We start from the raw sequence: 13,932 nt of genomic DNA on the forward strand, positions 1-13,932 counted from the left end.
GATCTAATGAAATAAGAAATGTATATATTTTTAAATCTTATATATAAACATATATGTAATCCTGATGTTCAATCAACTTTCTAGTAAAACTGTAGTTATTGCCTAATGAATACATGAACATATTAAATATTCACATCTTTCAACAAGGCTGATTAGTAAGCACTGTTTTGAAGAAGTCCTCATTAAAAAAATAAAATATTTGGAAGAAATTCCTTCACATACTGCCTCTTATCTTGTACATTCTCTGGTCTACATCTCCCTTAAAATCTTGGTAAATTTACCTGATTTTTTAATCAACTTACAAAATGCTGCCTAGCCCATATCCTGGTTTCCAAAAAAACAGAACAATGAAAAAGACAATAAAATTAGTTTTATAGAAAAGACAAGTTTTATAGCCGGTTTATGAACAGACTATTATTTTTACTCACTAAAAGTCTGAACAAACCTGGAATGCTAAGGCACAAAACCACAAGCCATGTTTTCACTATAAATATTTACTGACACTAAACATATTCAGCGTCGATTAGCCTTTTTACAGCATTAAGCTTCTGTCATCTTGACATTTGCAAACACAAATCTGCATTTATCCATGTAAACTTAATTGGAGTCCTACATGCCTCTCTGTAGATAAGCAGTTGAATAGACTTAACTTGCTGATAATTTCCAATTGTGCTGAGTGGAACAGAAAGAACTGCATACTTTCTGATTACAAAACTACACACAGAGTACTGTACTAGAGGTTTCTCTTTTAAAAAAATAGCAAAAATAAATTATCACCAATCATTTTAATTACTGAATAAGAATAAATGCTATGAACTTTCGAGGCATCCCTATCAATTTCTTTAACCAAAAAAAATAGTATTAACTTGTGCTGTGTTTTGAAAAACTTATGCTTCTATTTAAAACAATGTTCAAATCTGTGGTAATGCTCAACTATGAAAAAACACTTTCAACACAAACTTTTCGAAGTTCACAATTACCACTCAGCTAGCCTCCATGTTTGCAATTCCAAAAGTTGTCATAATATTCCCTAAATCCTTCAACATTCAACTGTTTAGTTGTCTTTCAAAGTCTGTTTTGTTTCACTTCAGAGAAGTCTATGTGCATACAAAGTACAATCTCATAAGCAAAAAGAAAGGCTTTTTAATTTTATTATTATTATTCTAATACCCAAACATCCACATAAAATTCTCATACAGAACAAGTACACCACTGACTCTTGGAGTTGAACATGTATTTCAAATAAAATGGTAATTCTGCCCAGTATTAAAGACTTGAGCTCACAAAACTCATAGACCAGAATAAAGAGGGAAAATAAGAAAAAAAAATCAGATTATATATGGTAGTATCCTACTGAAAAATTATTAGTTCAAACAAACTAAATTTTGTACTGCATGGACTTCTGAAAATCTTAAGAGGAAGATGATGGCCATCTTGCCATCACCATCTCCCTGGCCAGCCCTTTAATCTAAAGAAGAGGAATGGACCTCCAGGACAACACTGTATCTACGGGTTCTACCTAGAAATAACAGTACTTGTCTTTGGATGTCTCAATGTGTCACACTGATTTTCTTGTAACTTTTCACTTCCACAGATTCTCTGACCCCCAGAAATGCACAAACTATTCTCTCTCTCTTCTCCTGCATCAATAACATCACATTCCCCTTTCACCTGATCAGTCTGTACGTTGATTGTCCTTTCCTCTCCCTCCCACGTACAGCAGTAGACAATAAACATTCCTAAACCACATGCCATAACGTTCCCCTGACAAGCTGCCATTCCCACTCCTTCCCCTGGAACTGGCTTAAGAGAAAAGGGATGGGAGAAATAGGAGGAGAATCTTCCCCATGCCAGCATCTGTATTCAACGCTGACATTACCAAGCATTCTGCACTGGCCTCTTCTAGCGCTTGGGAGCTGCTATCCATTAGCTGCCTTCCCTTCTCTGGTTTCAGTTTCCACAGTGACCCGCTTGGGAGCCAGACGATCTCTGCTGCAAAGGGTCAGAGAACATGCTGAATCTTGTGGAGTGCCCAAACCTCGCTGCCTCTGCTATGGAGAGGGGAAATCCACAGGTCAGTCGTGGAATCTCTTGCAGCTCTTTTGTAAAGTGCAAGCAGGAAAATGAGGCCCATTCCTATCTTTTTTTTTCTTTTTTTTTTTTTTTTTTTTTTTTAAAAGAACAAACAGGCACTTTGCAGGAAAGCTGGTTTACGTACAAAGATTCTTCACAACACCAATGAGCTCACTAGCATACCAGCATGGGATTAGAATACAAAATAGTATGCAATTTGCATCACTGCCATCAACAAGTATCTTTTAAGTAATATGTAAAATACCATCATTCAGTAATTTACAATGAACAGTATTTTGGATTTCATTGAAGTTTACTGTGAAATTTTCTGTACCTGACTTTTTCTTTTTTTTTCCCCCTTTTTTTTTCTTCAAAGTCAAAGCCTTCTCCACAACACGAAGCACAGTATTCTTTTTTTCCTCCTAGTTAGTGTGTTTACAGCTGGAAAAAACTCAAGACAACAGTTTCTGCTGCACTGTTCTTTCAGGTCTCAGTTCATCTCACAGAGTTCCCTTCTGTATTCCCATTCCCCTCAAAACATTCACCACGATTATTTACCACTTTTCAGTTTTAGGTGCTTGCTCTTCTACTCCGTGCTGGAAAAAGCCACAGTTGGTGGCTCCCCTATTTCTACTGCTCCTTGTTTCATCTGCTTCTTACTCTTTCCTCAGGTGCTCTTTTTTCCCTCCCTCTTCTTTTTTCCAAGTAGTACACTACATTTCCTTCTCCATGCAGCAAGCAGGACCTCGACAGGGAAAGGCTGACTATTCACTATGACTGTTAATTTCACGTTGCTGCTTTATGCTTGAATCAGCAGGGAAGACAAAAAGCAAAGAGAGGTCTAAGGAAAGATTACAGAAACCTTTGCATACAATGATACAAGCTATCTGCCCAATCAAACCTCCACTGAGCTGATGTTCGGTTCTACTTGCTGCATAAATACATTCACTTTGTTTATTTAAATAAAAACACTTCTCATATATAAACTTGCCAGAAATTCATACTGGGTTTTATAATCTCCTTTAAATGAACAGATTAAGCATCATAAATGATTACACGACAAACATGCTAAAATCTTAGAGAAACTGAGAAAATGGAAAATCACACATTATGTTTACACATACAGTAAACACACTAAGATGTATTATTCTAATATCCTATTTCTATTGTCTAAATTAGAATGAAAAAAAAAAAACAAACCTTAAGTTTCAGATGAAAGATGACATAAAACAGGAGAAAGATGAACTACTAATAATGTTACAGGTGAATTATTCATGCCTCAGCCCAATGAGCAACACTACTTCTTATGCTTGACCAATGTCATTAACATTTCCGTATCTAGAAATTCTCCAGTAATCACTGAATAAAACTGTGAGATAAATATGGGTTAGACCTTGAACATTAAAATCACCCCTGAACCATACTGGAAGACCCATGAATAGCAGTATTAATCATACCTTTCCTCTTTCAGAAATCTCAGCTGGGATTTTGAATTCAGATCAGTTCTCAATGGAAGAGTGGGTTCTGATCAGAATAATTTAGCTGGTAAAGGACCTCGGGAAATCATTTAATCCAATCCACTCCTCAAGTGTTTGACTTTCATCTGGCCTATTACAATATAGATATTACAAAGGAAGTAAGATGCAGATTGCTTCCCTGTGACCACATTCAATGTACCCTGGGTTAGCCACATGTTAGCATCTACTAACAAATAGATTTGTTCCCTGCAAGTGGAATGGAGTTAAAAGACAATGAGATAACACTTGGATATCCTAAAGTCACAGCAGCAGAAATCAAATATGTACTCATACAGACAGCACACAAGGAGCAGCAGAGTAAGTCCTTGCACTTCACACTCTCAGCACGCCTCAACCCATCCTGGATGAGGCACCTCCAGGAGGGTCACTGTGCTGCCTCAGTCCCTGGGTTCTCTACTGGGATTACCATGAATGACATTATATGTTGGCGTTTGTTCCAAGAGGACATTTGTCTTCTAGGAACTCAGTAAAGACCACTGATTTCACACAGGTCAGCAAGCAACCATCAAAATATTAGTGACTAAAAGTCCTTACCAACTTTTGCCTGCTTTGAACTGGTGACACAGAAGTGATGGGAAAGACTCCATCTTCCATTAGCAGTCCCTAAGCTATCCATTAGATGGTCCTTGACCTGTTACCCAGTCACCCCATCCCATCCTGACCGTAGGTGAGCAAGCAAGCATTTTTGTTTACAGAAATGTTGCAATTCTTGGGAATTTAAATCTAAATTCTCAGTGTGTATTAGCTGTGCAATTTGCACTGACTGTATCTGGTAATGCTTAGCTAAAATGCTTTGCAATTCGTAAAAGACTTGCTACTTAGAATGGAAAATAAACTCTCTCTAAAATACAAAGCAAACAAGAGCTGATTCAGATAGTTTTTTTCAGAATATGGAATATGAAGCACACTATTCAGTAAGACTATGTTGATCTTTAGTTATAAATGGACATTCACATAAGATCCATGTGGTTTAATATTGTTTTATATAACATTTTAAAGTAAAAATACACAAATTACTACATTATTTCTTCTTCATCACTTGTTAAGCTTACTTGCACTTTAATTAGAGACAACTCCTCTGAACAATGGAAGTTCTGTACTTGTCTGATCTGTCCTACCTGCAATGTTCTGAACTGCACTGACAAGTACAAAAGCATTATTCACACTAGAAAAGAGAAGAGATACTTCAATACCCATGTGTGCTCCATTTTAAGTAAATCCTGAGAATAGATTATCTGCTGAGTAAAACTACATGAAAATCCTGTTGGTTTTCAGATGGAAACCACTGCTCATCACGACTGAAAACATGTCCTGAAAATTCATCTACTTTTGAAACCTGTGATAAATTAATATTTGTCTTCTGCAATACATGAAAAACACATTCACCTGTACTTAACTTACTACCTCTTTCAATGTTTTTAATAGACAAAGAGCTTTTTCACTGGTAGGAATGTTAGATAGAGATCAGGTACGGACATTTAAATGCATACACGCATATTAATAAAAATGTAAAATAAATCATGAATGTAAATTATTAGTTTTCACACGTATGGTGTCATATCCTTTCTAGATATTTATATATATATTACAACTCTTCATAGGTCCATATACATCTATATTTGGGGGCTGGAACTAGATGATCTTTAGGGTCCCTTCCAACAAGCCATTCTATGATTCTATGTAAAATACCTAAGAACAAACTATTATGTAGTCCTGTGTAGACCCAGTCATTGGACTCAATGACCCTTGTGGGTCCCTTCCAACTCAGGATGTTCTGTGATTCTATGATTAAGTTCCATCCCACATTATAATGGGATATCGCATTTATTATTTATCCCGATCAAAAACCATGCTCCGCAATGTCAATATTCTCATTAAATATAATCCTTCTAGCATCATTTGCTATTAATACAACTCATTTTGAATCAAGAGCCTGTCACCATTAAAAATACGAAAAAAACCTACTCCAGTTTAGCTATAGTGGCGGAAATTTCTTTATCACATACATTTACTCTGCTGATATACAGCAGGGATTTACATCTGCACATTGTACTGCAATAGCCTAATCGCTCAAGTTCCACCAGTATAAATCCATTTAAGAGTTATGCAGCTCATTTCCAATGTATGGTCCTACCACCTATCTAACTACACTGTGGTAGAGGGATGCTCATTTTCCCCTAGATAGACAAATCTTTTGAGTCTGAAATGGCATTTGTACTATTCACTACGTCTATTCATCAGACAGCATTAAGCCATATCAGGTTTTACAGAAACACTAATGTGCTTGTCTTCTGTATGAGCTAGGGCCTCTTGCTCCTCCTTCTCAGCCAGTTATGGAAGGAATTAAACGTGTCTCATGTCTTTCTCCCATCTCAAATCATTGAACAAACTGTCCAACAATCAAAAAAAATTTAAAAAGCAACAAACCTTCCAACAGGTGCCTTCCCTGCTACTTTCGCTCACTAAGTATACTAGTGAATGAAATTAGTAGTATACTAGTAATGAAAAAAACAGTTTCCTCAAAAAAACACAGACAAGGGGTAAAATGAAGATTTTGTGACATTACAGTTCCCTTCTCTAATCAACCCCTGGATAAGAAAGAATAAAAAATTCTATTTTTCCCCCTCCTATTCTGAGTTTTCCTTCTGCATTTTCCATAAGACACAGAGGAAGATGTAAAGACTTCTCCCAGAAAAAACACAGCTTCCCTTTGTAAAACTTCAAAAGAGTTAAAGTGGTCATGGTTGATTCACCCCTGCTGCTTGGGAAAGCTGAAAGAGCATCCACTTCTTCTAGGCAGTCAGTCAGCAAGAGCTGAAACACATTCTGCTTATGTCTCTATTTACCCAAATATAAACAATTACATTGAAAGTAAGAAACAGATATATATATATATATACACACACACACACTACCAAATACTGTATTGTGATATTAATTTGTCTGCAGTCAATGTATTACGGTGCTATAAAACAGCAACTACTTAAAATTTCTTACAGTGCTGTGGCTTTTTTTTTTTGCAACATTAATGTAAAGTAATACATCAATTATGTGACACCATTTTGTGAAAATCCTTTAAGAAAACAATTTAAATATTTAGAGATAAATATTTAATCTCAAAGCACAAGCAAGGAGAAAAAAAAATGAAATCTCTTCGGTATTGATTTATCTTCTCAGCTTAATTAACACAAGCTTTTCCTGTTTTCATTTGCACTTAAGAAGGAGGAACTTTACTCAATTTGCTAATTACTATATTTTCAAGCTGTTTTCTTGAAACAGATGCCAGCCTATCACACTAGGAACCTAAATTTCTGTAGTTACCTCGAATTACATAATTGTCCAGAGCCTCTTCCATTCTTTTCAGTGCTTCAGCTCTATTAGAGCCATAGGTAATCAGCTAAAAAAACAAAAGGTATTTAAGTTACCTAAAAAAATGGCATAATATTTGCCTCTAGAATCTGAAAAGCATTTAAAATGAACACAGTTTGTACAACTTCTGCAGTCACAAAAACATTTCTCACACATTACTTAATCTATGCTTCAGAGGCTCTCTAAAACACCAAGAGAAAACTATGATCTCTTAACCCACTCTATGAAAGAAGTCCAATCACCTTCACTTCATACCAGTGTAGGCATCTAAACAGGCCCTCTCTTCCTTGGGTGCACAGAAAATTAGAACAGAGATTGAGCATTAATTGATTCTCCTGACTTCTGAACGTCCCAACCAACTTCTAAGATATAAGAGTGAATTTTTTGACAATCTGACTATGAAGTCAGAGTTTAATTTTACCAATACGTCACTGATGAATAAGAATAGTGAGAGAGGCTTTCAACCGCGTCTTCCACTGCTTCTCGTTGGAAGCCAGAACTATTACGATCATGTCTAGCTAGGTTACATTGAAAGATACAGTGGCAGCACCCAAGTCTGAATGTACATGTTTCTGTTTAAATTAGAATCCTTTTAATAATCAGAAACTGCAAAACAAACAATTATTGTGTCAAAAGATAATTTTTTGTTTACAAGTAACACTCAACTTCCTCTATTCCACATCTTCCTTCACTTCTTCCATATTCCCTCAAGGTATGTTATGCTCAGCATCTTTAAAATACTGATTTACCAATCCTTTAATATATTTTCCTTCACTGATCTGTGTACAAAATTAGTGTTTCATATCTTCAGAGTATTTATTAAGAAAATAATCAACTTACTTTTGAAATCATAGGATCATAATAAATGCTAATATCACTTCCTTGTTGTATGCCACTGTCAACACGTACCTTCAAAAAATAAGAAGTAAAAATAATTTTACATTAAAAAAAATTCAACATGTGATAAAATATATCTGGCAGACTTAAAACATAACACTCATGAAACTTATAAAGTATATTTTTCCTTTGAAGAACTAGGATAATAATTTGTTTTCATAGAAGCTGAAAAGGTGGGGAGGGAGCTTTTTTCTCCACCAGGAAAAATACTTGCAGGTTATTCCATCCTTTAAAAGAAACAGGAACACAATCTTCAGCTGATGGTCAAAATTCTTTTGTTCTCCTAGAATGCACAGTAAACACGTTACATTTGATCTAACAATTTAGGTTGTGTTACACACTCTGAACTTCAATGCTCAACGTATCCAATTCTGATTTAATCACTGTAATAAAATAGTTGTAATTATTCTTGACTGACACCTGGCATGAAGGATGCCCCTTCTAATCACACCCTTTCTGCATATACATGTAATCACATCCCACACGTTCCACTATAGACCTTCTGAAGGCGTCAGGAGGAATACAACTAAGGAGTATTCAGCAGGAACTTTGGAGCTCTGCTTATCAGCTCTATAGGAATACTGATCCTGTGGTTTTCATGTCTGTAACACTTTCCTTCTCTGCCTCACCCTCTCAACTGTAAACCATTTTTTTTTCTGTTGCTGCTGGTTCCCCTGAGGCTTTAATGTTTACACAGCTTTTTCCATGGCTTTGTTTTGTAAGGACACAGCCCCAATTAAAGCTCTGATTCTGCAATATTCATGGAAAAAAAATGACACAAGTTCAAAAATTTCTTTTGAAGAGGCTGATTGCTGTTAACCAGCCAACAAGTTAGTTAGTATATTGCTGATTCTTGTTTTCATCTCTCAGTTTGATTTCATCACTGCAGCAATGAGGTTAGCCATATAAAACTTTGTTTTAAATGAGCAATTCCTGGGTAAGAAATATTTACTAAATTGCTGCTTTTGAGCACTGGAACCTGAAATATTTTTAAAATACTGTGATAAATGCATTCTGGGGATGGAAGACTAATCAAAACTGTTGAAACAGCAAGGCTCTGATATACGGCATTGTAAAGGGGATGGGGAAGAGGGTCCTGGAATCTCACTTAAACCTTCACCTGTGGAAAGGAACCTTTGCAATAAACAGCAGCTCATCTGTCTGCAGTAAGGCAGAAAAAGGTCAACGCAACGGCTGTTAGGCCTTTAATATTTTAATTTAGGCAATTATCAAGGGACCACATGTAGAACCTCTTGTCTACAGAATCCACATGAGGGCATGATGATGACTTTATTATCCAAATGACATAAAAAGATACCCTAGCAGGTGTACTCATGTTTTTCATAAAAAAACACCGTCTGATCAGTTTTTATGAGGTTTCATTTAAGAAAGAAAGAAAAAAAGGCATGCATTTATAAATTTGTATATTTGTACTTTTTTATTCGTATTTACATATTATTTATTGTATATTTATGTTTGTTTATACAGCATATATACTTACATGTAAAGGCAATAGCACTTCTGTATCATTTTTATTACATCTTATCTGAATGTGTTTTATCTACACTTAACCAGGCCCCCCACTACCCATACCAGGTACGTAACATTATCTACCGATGAGAAAGTAGTTCAGACATATTGTGACTACAGAAAAATACGCAGCTTAATTGCCAACTCTCCTTCGTGTAAGTCTTATACCATCCTCTCTCCCAGAATATTTGCCTATATATAAAAACTCAATGCATATATTCTCACATTCAAACATAAAGAATTAATTTACCTACTCGGTCTGTGATCTACTATTAATCCCTTCCTTGCAGTATATTTTGGAATACATGATAAACACACATATAAACCACAAAGGTAAGACATATGCACTCCACACATAAATGAACTATACTGTGACTTTTGTGTCCAAAGCAGCATATGATAAAGTGATCATATAAGTGTTTGTGGGTGCTTTACATGCACATATGTATATGTAAGGATTTATAAGTGTATGTCATACTTTGACAAAGAAATAAACATGAAAAGTGTATAATTCAGATTCACAGTAAAACAGGTTAGACAGGCCTTGGAATTAATGTAAGGCTTCTAATGCTACTGACTGCATGCTCTGCCTACCCTATATTTCTGTTTGTGTACTACATACACACCACTATACAATTTATACTTTTTCTTAAGTTCAATATCCTGAAAAATGAAAAAAAAACACAGTAGGAATTTAAAATTCTTCCAAAACTGCTGCAGAATTTACTAAAAAAAGTGTCTGCAGTCTTATGTAGAAGTTTAATTTTCATAAAATAAACTTGGGATGACTAAAAAAAAATGATAGCAGAAAAGAAATACATTTACCATCTTCAATTCTCCCGGCAGTGCTTAAATTTTCAGACCCTGATAACAGTAGGTGATTTTATAAACTATATGGTGTGACAGAACTTAATGAATATTGGATGAAAAAGAAACCCTAATTCAACAGATACTTATTATAATGTGCTTATGTAGATAGAGAATACCAATACCTATCAGACCTCCATCATTTACTTCTTAATATATTTCCTTTCTTTTTTTCAGTATTTAAAATACAAAAGAAAGGCTATGGTTCAAGATCTTATGGTATCCTACAGCTCATTGGTATGACAGTCCCAAACACTTTTACTGATGTTATACTACCATTATGTGTTTTTATGCTATGAGAACAGTAAACCAAAAGATAAAGATTTAAAAAAAAGAAATCGTAAAGGGGGCAGGAAGTACAAATCTACATTCCAGTCCTGCAGTAAACTATTAGTGCATCAAATTCCACTCACCTATGGATACAGAATTCTAGCTTTTCCCAATTCTTAACTATATTAGAGCCTGAGAGTTTGTTTTTCTTTCTGTCAAGAGTGATTAAAAGAACAGACTTGTGATCATACTGGCAAAGGGTAATGCTTGAGCTCTTCAGATATGGCAGTGTGTTTTTGATGTTGGGTAAGAGTATTAAATATGTATGCTCACAATCATAACGATATGGGGGTTTGTGGTTACCTATCTTAAGCTTCATTATCAATGACGAAAAAAAATAATATTCCTCAGTTCCATGTTCTAAGAAAGTTACAGAATATATGACACAAAAAGAATGAGTATAGAATTATCTATGGATAAGGAAAAACCCTCCCCCATCCATGCACGACAGTTCTCCCAACTTGAAAAACTGACAAATACGTGCACACAGCCCATCACAGCTCACTTGAAAAACGGAAGAAATGAATTGAAAATGCATTTGGCAATGCACTAGTCTTAAGCTGAACTTCCTGTAACACATAACAAGCCTGACCTAATTTCTATATCCAACTTGTTGACAACGCTAAAAACTAAAATGTGGAAAACAAACACTGTGGCACGATGGGCCTGTAAGGAACTTTTTTAATCATATTAATTTTGTTCTTAGTGGCATGACACTCTCAGGAGAGAAATTAGTTCAACAGTGGCAGAAAACGTGAATTAAGACACCAAACCACGAGTGTCCAAATAAAAATAGCTGTTCTATTTTTAATAATACGAAAGTAGTAAATAGAAAGAGAACAGCCCAGACACTCCGTATGAGCTCCTCAAGCCATCGCTCCGAAGCCTCTAGCGTAATTAAAATTTCTTTCTTCAGTACCACGACGGACCACGTGAAGCGATCAGGCATCTCCCACCCTTCATTTTCAATTCACCTCTTCCCCTAAGCCCAACTCCCAGCCCACCCTGTCTACCTGACAAGTGACAGCCCAATCTGATTAAATGCTTGCAAGGGAGGGGACTCATGGGCCTCCATGACAGGCCAAAAGTGATCACCATGGAGATACATAATTACAGCTGTCAACGCGTCTACTGTCCTGCTGGCATCAATTTGATTGCTCCCAGCAATAATGATAGACAAAGCTTAGTGTGCACTCTCCTGCACCCAATCGCTTTATCTGTTCCGTGGTCCATTTAGCTGACATGCAACATTCACACAAGCAAATAACAGCAGTAAGCAGAACATTTAAGGCATTTTAATTGTTTTTTCTTTGTATGGATGGCTCGCAAGCGCAAATGTTATTACATAAAACTCCTGCTGCAGCATTAATTGAAGAAAGATTTGGTGGGACAAAGACTGTAGGGGGTATAGTTTGTCCATTATCACTTGTACTTTCAACAGGTCTCACGTTTGGAAAATTGCAAATTGCAAAAACTTGCAAGGGCAAAATGTTTGACATCCTGTTAGCTATTACAACATGGTGAAAACTTCTAACAACCACTGGAGTATTCATTATCAATTCTTATTAAATACACTCTTTGTTTCATTTAAAAAAAAAGTTTAGATACATCCAATGATACCTTTTCCCCTCATCTCCTCTTTAAGATCACATAACGCCTTTTAGATCTTTACAGGTTTTTTCTGCTTTCAGGCTTTGAACACAGCATGAAGCCTTGAAGAGCAGAAAGGGTCAGGTCCCTTCGGAAAGTACATGGGCAAAAACAATTTAAGAAGTGAAATAAATCATATATCCAATAACATCTCCACACTTAAGATTTCTCCTGTAATCTTTCATTATTTTCCATGCAAGCAATCTGACTGAATAATCGTATTCACAGATGGTACAGCCTTGCAATTCCACTAACTGACAGCATCATATATATGTGCACTTACAACTTAGGCTACCTTGATTTTACACAATGACAGTCTCCTTGTTCTTTTCATGTAGCAGAAAACACTGTTTGATAAATAGCCATTCTGTATAGTTAGACTGCATCCTGAAATGTGTAATAACCACTGTAGAAAATTTGCTCTTCAAAGTCTACAAAGCTAAACAGAAAGCACTGGCAGTTTCTCACTGGTGTCCACAGTTGTCTGTAGTTAAAGAGCTGACCCAGCATTTGACTGTCATTTTCTAATCATCCTGGTATGTTCACTTGAGCTGTGTTTGAAAAATCTTAAACTGTAAGTTATACAATGTAGTAAAATATTTCAACATGCATTAATTTCCTGATATACTCAATTCGAATACATTTTAAAGCCAGTTAGAAACTGTACAATTTTAAACACTTTTTCAGGTAGCACAAATAAGTATTGCTGTGACCCCCCATCCCCAAAAAGCTGGAAGAAAGGCCCTGATTTAAAGAGCTGTTGAGTACTTATAGTCCTTGTCTATAAAAATGAGACCCTTAACACTCAGTACCTACGAAAATCAGAACCAAGTTACTTACACTTGGCACATGCGATGGTTCCTGATACTGAGACAGTTTACCAATGGATGGCAGGCCAAAAGATTTGTAGGGGTCCTGAAATAAAATTCGACATGAAAAAGCATTAAACTTTTACAGATGTGGAGAAAATAAGATTAAATAGCATGAAGTCTAACAGAAACCACTGCTGCAATAACTTTGTTTTCCACCTCAGAATTACTTGTGTTGAACTACTTTTCTTCAAACTACCCCTATGACTCCAAATAAAAAAATGGAAATATATAAATTCTCTCACATTGCAGTCAAAAAGCAGGAAAAGAGTAGCATATAGCACGTATGTAGCACATAGCTACAGTACACCACCAAAATATACAAAGACCACATTTTCATCTGCCACATTGTACCTTGGAAGAAGGATGGGAAAGTATTCATAGAAGGGGTGGAGTTGAGAAGAGAGTTTAAGGAAAAAATTCCAAAGATAAAGTGCTGTTAGGAATTCAGTTATCAAACTGATCTTTATGCCTTTTGAGATGTCTTACATAATGCAACGCCCATGTAAGTTTAATAAGACGGCAAATAAACGTATGGCCTATAAGAACAACCAATCTCATGGCAAAGTAGTAGGACCCATTATTTAGATTCCCACACACTTATAAATAAGCTGGACAAAAAGAAAGCCCAAGCATCAATTACTCCAGAGTAAAACCTATTCATACTCAGAAGAGCTTCCATGCCAATCACAGGACAAATATCTATTCTTTATCAAAATAGTTCACGTAACTTGAAAACAGTAGAGCGAGTTGAAGATTATGTGTATGTCATGAAAAGGAAAAAAAATAAAAATAAAAAGTCCAGGGCC

At 35.8% G+C, this 13,932-nt stretch overlaps 1 protein-coding gene across 2 annotated transcripts in view; it reads right to left on the reverse strand.

Moving 5' to 3' along the window:
- PCCA (propionyl-CoA carboxylase subunit alpha) overlaps positions 1 to 13,932 on the reverse strand; it is a 284,596-nt gene that overhangs the window by 145,301 nt on the left and 125,363 nt on the right. For both annotated transcript variants that reach the window (XM_035557044.2, XM_035557045.2), the window contains exons 14-16: positions 13,095 to 13,169; positions 7,821 to 7,889; positions 6,933 to 7,008 (exon numbers count right to left, since the gene is read on the reverse strand). In XM_035557044.2, coding sequence (XP_035412937.1) covers positions 6,933 to 7,008; positions 7,821 to 7,889; positions 13,095 to 13,169 — 220 coding nt within the window. The remainder of the gene's footprint in view (positions 1 to 6,932; positions 7,009 to 7,820; positions 7,890 to 13,094; positions 13,170 to 13,932) is intronic.

The sequence above is a fragment of the Cygnus atratus genome, chromosome 1, assembly GCF_013377495.2.
Source record: "Cygnus atratus isolate AKBS03 ecotype Queensland, Australia chromosome 1, CAtr_DNAZoo_HiC_assembly, whole genome shotgun sequence".
NCBI lineage: Eukaryota > Metazoa > Chordata > Aves > Anseriformes > Anatidae > Cygnus > Cygnus atratus.